This window comes from Ailuropoda melanoleuca, chromosome 14, assembly GCF_002007445.2.
Source record: "Ailuropoda melanoleuca isolate Jingjing chromosome 14, ASM200744v2, whole genome shotgun sequence".
Taxonomy (NCBI): Eukaryota; Metazoa; Chordata; class Mammalia; order Carnivora; family Ursidae; genus Ailuropoda; species Ailuropoda melanoleuca.
The window spans coordinates 59,113,438-59,119,703 of record NC_048231.1 but is presented as its reverse complement, the minus strand read 5'-3'; the positions used below and the strand labels follow the sequence as shown (position 1 = coordinate 59,119,703).

At 59.1% G+C, this 6,266-nt stretch overlaps 1 protein-coding gene and 1 long non-coding RNA gene across 8 annotated transcripts in view; one reads left to right on the top strand and one right to left on the bottom strand.

The window, feature by feature from the left end:
- The window catches only part of GATA6 (GATA binding protein 6), a 31,679-nt gene extending 29,381 nt beyond the window's left edge, over positions 1 to 2,298 (bottom strand). Inside the window, exons 1-2 of the mRNA XM_034642475.1 lie at positions 2,161 to 2,298; positions 1 to 762 (exon numbers count right to left, since the gene is read on the bottom strand). Coding sequence (XP_034498366.1) covers positions 1 to 725 — 725 coding nt within the window. The 5' untranslated portion in view covers positions 726 to 762; positions 2,161 to 2,298. The remainder of the gene's footprint in view (positions 763 to 2,160) is intronic.
- Positions 2,299 to 2,334: 36 nt separating this feature from the next.
- Positions 2,335 to 6,266, top strand: part of LOC117795983 — a 9,466-nt gene continuing 5,534 nt past the window's right edge. The window contains exons 1-3 of one of the 7 annotated variants that reach the window (XR_004620193.1): positions 2,536 to 3,273; positions 3,577 to 3,664; positions 4,615 to 4,736. This is a non-coding gene — a long non-coding RNA (uncharacterized LOC117795983). Of the gene's footprint in view, positions 2,435 to 2,535; positions 4,737 to 6,266 lie in introns of those variants that run through there. The other 6 variants (XR_004620194.1, XR_004620189.1, XR_004620195.1 and 3 more) reach the window with 6 other exon arrangements.

Sequence of the window (6,266 nt, the reverse complement as noted above, 5' to 3'; positions counted from 1 at the left end):
GCCGCGCCGCCTCCACCGCCGTACGGGGGGCTGTCGGCCGAGGCTTGAGGCCAGCCGGGGTGCGCGCCTGCGCCGCCCGCGTGGTTGGCGGGCCCGCTGCCCGCCCCCTGCAGGTACGGGAGGCCAGGCAGCATGGAGCCCACGCGCGTGGTGGGCACGTAGACCGGGGAGCTGGCCGCGGCCGCGGCGGCTGCGGCGGCGGCTGCAGAGTGCACAAAGCCACCCGGCGCGCCGTCGTAAGCGGCCGGCCCCTGGCTGGAGAGGGCGGCGAGGGTCTGGTACATCTCCTCGGGCTGCTCGGGTGCGAAGGGGCTCAGCTTGGCGCCGCGGCTGGACCACAGCAGCTTGCTGGCGGTCGCGGCCTGGTCGAGGTCAGTGAAGAGCAGTAGGTCCTCCCAGCTCGACAGGGCGCTCCCGGGGCCAGCGACCCCGGGCGCCGAAGGTCCGTGGGGAGCCCCGAAGGGATGCGAGGCGTACGGGCTGAGCAGCAGCGAGCGGGCCGGGGGTCCCGCCGCCGCCTCCGTGTCGAGCTGCGGCGTCCTGCAGTTGCTGGCGCCGCTGGGGCCACGCTCCCCACCCCGGGAGCAGCAGGAGGAGGAAGAGGAGGAGATGGGGGAAGGCGGCGTGGAGGGCTCCCGCGCTGGAAAGGCTCCGGAGTCGCTGGCGTCCGCAGCCGCGGCCCCGAAGCGCTTCGGCAGGCACCAGCCGCCGTCAGTCAAGGCCATCCACGGTCCGGCGCCTCTCCAAGCTAACTTCTAGCTCCTGAGGCGGGGCGAGAGGAGGCAAGGACGGGAGGAGAAATCAAAACGGGTTACCAAAAGCACAGGCCGCACAGAATCTCACTCCCACTGCCTTTTCTAGCTAATGGGATTTCTCAAATATCCCGTTTCTGCCCCGGGCGCGCGAGTTGGGGAAGGAAAAGGGAACTGAGCCTGGGCAGCCGCCGCAGAGTCCTCCCAGGACTGGGCTACCCTCCCTCCCTCGCCTGCACCGCCCGGGTCCCCTTGTCTTCCCGCCCACCCCCTCTGCAGCATCCTCCGTCTGAGCGCGCCAGATCCCAGGGGCGACGGGGAGACTGGCCGAGGTTTTCCTTCCGTCCCAAAGTGGCTCCCTCTCGGCCGATGACACACAAAAGAATTTTTTAAGTAGTTGTTGCTTGTCGGTGCTGCCTTCTCCCGCCTCCCTACGGATGCCCCCCGCCCGGAATGCCTCGGTGTGAGGTCTGCCCGGGAGAAAATCACTAGCGTGAGGAAGGCAACCTGTCCCCGAAAACGAAACCGCCGCGTTCTCCCACACTGGCTTTCCCAGAGTTTCCCCGGCTGCGCTTGACGGGACGGAACGCGAGCTCCAGAGAGAAGTGCAATTCAGCCCAGGGAAGGTGGGGCGCCGGGGCGGAGACGACAGTCTCCGACCTTCCGGGCCCAGGCACTGCTGGGTGCCCGCGGGGCCGCAGTCTCACGCCCAGCCCTCCTCCCCGTGGCGCCGCACACCTTAGACAAGGCTCGCGTCTGCAGCCACCAGCGCGTGCGCTCACGCCGGCTGGGCCACCCCCGCCCACCCCGTGGTCATCCCCAGCCGCGGAAAGGCCAGACCGTTCCGGAATCGGACGTAGCAGGGTGGAGCGGAGCGCAGAGTAGAGGAGGAGGGGGAAATGCGGGGGGGGGGGCGTGAGACCGCCCCGGGGCCGAGGCCACCCCAAAGGGGAGAGGAAGAAGAAGACGGGGAGACTCGGAGGGAGTGGAGTAGGGAGGCGAAATGCAGCGGGACGGGCCTCCTCCGAGCTGCTTTTCCAAATCACTTCGGGTCCTCAGAGATAACCAGCCTAAAATTAATGCCCACACACAGACCCGGGCTAGATAGCTAGAAAGGAGTCTCTCTGCCCGCCTGACTGCCGGCTCCCGCCCCTTTGCGCCAGATAACTCGGAGATAACGCTGAGCGCAGATAAGCGCTTCAGGGAGAGGAAGAGACAGCAGAAGTTGGTCCGCGGTGTCCCGGGAACCTGGGAGCCGCTACAGCCCGCCGCGACAGAAGGGAGACACCCACAGAGCAGCCCGCGGCCCGCAGAGGGCGGGATAGCCCGGGGCGGAGGGGCCCGCCACGGGTTGGGGGGTAGAGGGAAGGAAAGAGGGGAGCCCGAGCAAGCGAGAAAGCAGCCGAACCTCGGGCGCGCGCTGCGCATGGAGAACGGCCGCGGCGGAGACTGCTCCCGAGCGCGGAGAGAGGCTGTGGGCGCCGGCAGGCGAGCGCGAGTCCGGGGTCTGCGCAGCGCTTCTGGTGAATAAAAAGGAGAGAGGAGGCGCCTCTTACTGCTCTGCCGGAAAACTGCAGCCTGCGCTCCTGATTGGACTCACCGAGCCCTAAACAAACAGCGCTCGCCGAAGGGTGCCAGGCTGTGGGTCGGAACTGCGCTGTGCGAGCAGCTGGGCGCTGGAGGTGAAGAGGAGGAGGAGGAGGAGGAGGGAGCGAGGGGAGGAGAGAAAAGAGGGTGGGGAGGGGACCGCGGGCGGCGGGGGGAGGGGAGCGCGCCACCCCAGCAGACAATGAGTGCCGAGCAGCCTGCGGGTGTGGGCCGAGCTGCGAGTACCTCCTGGGAGGGGGCCAGTCCACCGAGGGGGCGCCGAGCCCTGGGACGCCCAGGGAGGGGCGGAGGTGGCGGAACGCTTGACCTGGCTGGCGACCCACACCCATCCGGCGGCACAGCACTTTCCTCCGCCCCCAGTTACATACGCATTCACGGGGGCGGGGGGGGTGGCACGAGAGGAGTTGGCTGTGCACAGCCCTGCGCAGCCACCGCTGCGGGAGGGACGCGCCAGCTTTAGGGTCAACTTGCCCCCAGAATGAGGGGGAAAGTGCTTTGCTCCGGGAGCCTTCCCCGCTCCTTCATCCACGTTAGAAGAGCTTTATGCTCTGCCTTTGTATGTGAACTACCTTAAACTTCCCCGACCTCTAATCGAGACCCTGGGACTCGGGTCTTGGTGACCGTCGGGGATCCAGGTTCCAAAGATATGGAAAAGAAGGAACTCGAGTGCCCCGCTCCCTAGCTCTCTGCCCTGCTTTTTAGAAACAGACTAAATTCCTAGGAGGTTTCGGGAAGTTCACGTCGACACTCAGCAACTAACCTTTGGGAACTTTTAATTCGGGGTCGTGGTATACGTAAAGGCTAGTCCCTGAAGTTGCGCGTGATGAAAAGGGCTTCCACCCCAGTCGCGCCCCGAGATGCTTTCCAAGTTTTGGTGTCCCGTTTGCTCTGAGCTTATCCTGGAGAACTTCAGGTAAGTCTCGGATAAGTCGTTGGAAGGGGGGAGGGGGTTCACCTTCCCAGGACCCAGCGGGAAATACCGCTTCCCCACCCCCACCCTCACATACACACCCCTTCTTCGCTCCCTCCAAATGGTTATCACAACTGTGTACAAACTGATACGGTCCTGAGCCGGCAAAGGGACTGGAAATGAACGTCGCGGGGTTATCAGCGCGGATCTGTCAGCAGCGAGGAGCGCGGGCGCAGGTTCAGCCGCCGCAGGAGCAGTGATATATGTCTCGCTCCCTTTCGCTCACAAAAAGATTTCTTCCGACAGACGTGACCCCAGAAGGCCGCGGAGAGAGAATTTTAACTAGGGCAGGAGGAGTTGCTTTGAGAGGATGGATTTTACAATTTTTTTCCAGGTAAATCGAAGTAAATGATTTTCTAAAGGTCAGTCTCCCTGAAAGCATTTGGGCTCTCTCTCTCTTTTTTTTTTTTTTTTAATTTTGTGTTTTTCCAGTTGGGGAACGGAGACGAGCCAAAGCAGAGTTGAAACGGCATAGCGAGGGGCATTGTAAAATAGGATTTTGAGAGTGGGAGACCTCGTCGTTAAAAGTCTGCTTCCTCCCAATATAATTGGGAACTGTGAACCCGTGTATCCTGGAGGGAGAAGGGGACAGGGCCTGGCAATGAGGGGGAAGATCGTGAAATCAAGGAAGTTGGCGAGAATTTTTTTTTTCCATTCTTCGTTGTAAATTGCCGCTAAACACTTCTGAATTTTAAATTGCTACTACGACGGTCCATAAACCGTTCTCATCCAATTTAGTCACTTTCATTACAATCCTTTTTGATTCCCCCAATCGCTGTGGCGGCTCCCAGTTTCAATGCGGCCACAATTCGGCAGGAGTGAAGGTAGAAAACTCTGGAACAGAGATTGGCGACCGGAGCAGGATTCAGGTCTTTAAAATTTAACCTGAGTTCGATCGAATGGGACTAGCAGAAGAGGTGACCTGGTGTCTGCCTCCCACTTAACTCCGACCAGGGTTTCCATAGCCTTTCTCTTTTGGGTTTTGCGTGAGTTCCAACCAAATTTTGAATTTTCAGAAGCTCATTTGTAAGCAGATAGAGAAACATTGTGGACGTTTGACTTTCTTTTGAGTACAGCTGTTTTTGAAATGCTTTTCAGTTTTACTCTTAAAAGCAGTTTTTTTTTCTCAATTCATATCTCAGTGAGGTGATTTCCAATGGAGACGAGTTTTTTAAAATCCTCTGGCTAAGTTAGACTCCAGGCTGTGAATGGCCTCCAAGCCTGAGCCCTTGAGGAGACCTAGACCTGAACCTGGTTCTTGCTGTGTGTGTTTCTTTATATTAGCAAGTATGAAGGTGTCCATTTGAATTTCCTCGGACAAAGCTAAAGCCCTGGGGACCTGCTTTTCCCGCAGCTCTGCCGCATCTGTGAGAGGGTGCGCTGGCCCTGGCACCGCTGGGACAGAGGTGAGCAGCGGGGCAGGCTGACCACAGCCAGCAGTTTCTAAAGGCTTGAGAGGAGACCCGACATTTTACCTTCCAGATTCCCACTCTCTTTTTAACACTGCCTGAAACAAGAGTGGGAGGTTGTAATTTGCTCCTTTGCAGGATCACAATTTTTTTTAGATTGATTTTCCAACTAAAGGACGGAATGGCTAGTAAAATGTCTTTCTTTTCAGTTAACTTAAAAACAAAACTGTTTAACCCGCAGAGTTTCTTCAGACAGGAAGGCAATTGGAAGCCTGACCCATCCAGTTTACCATTTTCCCAAAGCGTTGGATTTGGCCCTGGGGAAAACTTCCATTCCCCAGGGGGAGCGGCACATTTCAAAGCCACCCCCTAGGGGGTCCCAGGTCCCACGCTCAGAGTTTCCTTTGAGCACCCCAGCAGTCCGGGAAGGCAGGCAGAACAGAGGATGCGGAGGGGAGAAGTGTACCCTAAACTAGGGAGGAACCCAAGAACTGGAGAAGTCCCCCATAGTTCCCCAGTAAATAGGCTCTTAGAAGTTCTATTTTCTTCGTTTTTTTTCCCTTCTTTCTTTTTTCTTTCCTTTTCCTTCTGCCTGTCTCCTTTGGGGGGGGGTGCTAATCTTAAACGAAATTATTTCTCTCCTGACTATTTAGACTCAAGGAGTGGCCCCTCCGGAGCGAGCCGCCCTCCTCGTCCTCGGAGAGGTGCTGGCTCTGGGGCGCGACCTGTCCCCAGGGCTGATTTATTTGGGGCGCGCCACACTACTATTCGCGATTCGAATCCAGCCAGATTAGAGCAGCCAATTGGGCAGGGGGCGGAGGCTTTGTTGCCAAATGCGAAGGGATGTTTGGGGACCCAGTCGCACCTTGCTTCCAGAGGAGCTGTGAGACCCAGGCGTGGACCCGCATAACGACACGCCTTAACCCATGCAAACTTAAGCTCATTATGTTGTCAGTTCACAAAGCTCCCGGGTGCTTCAGCGACGTTTCAGAAAGAACGAACACAATTTTTGATAAAACTTAGTTTTAAATTGAGAGTTGTTACAAAGCCAGATCTCTAGGGCCTTCTCGCCTATACCGGCTTTCTTCCTGTCCCCGGGACCCTTTTGCAGAAGGACAAGGGTCACCCCGGTGCCCCCCCCAACCCCAGCCATCTTCCCAGACCAGTAGTCGGGTCGGGGCGGCCTGTCCCCCGACTAGGCGGCTGTCAAGCCAATGCAGGCGCGTCCAGAGAGTCCTGGCGGTGTTTGGGATGGGGGAGGGCTGTTGTTTTGTTCTATTTTTTTTAATTCTCGAAAGCCCAAAAATACTCGTTAGAAACGTCAGGTGACGGCGGCGGAAGCGCGAAAACTACGCAGCCTAGAAAACTGGGCGCCCCCTCCCCGGCCCGGCTCCCCGCCCCCTCTTCCCGCCGCCGGTCACTTCGGGTAAGGAACTCGCAGCGCAGCGCCAACGGCGGGCCCGGGCGCTGGGCATCGAGTCCCGGCGCGCGGCGGCTGCAGGCACGGCCCGGCCGCCCCCGGCCCCG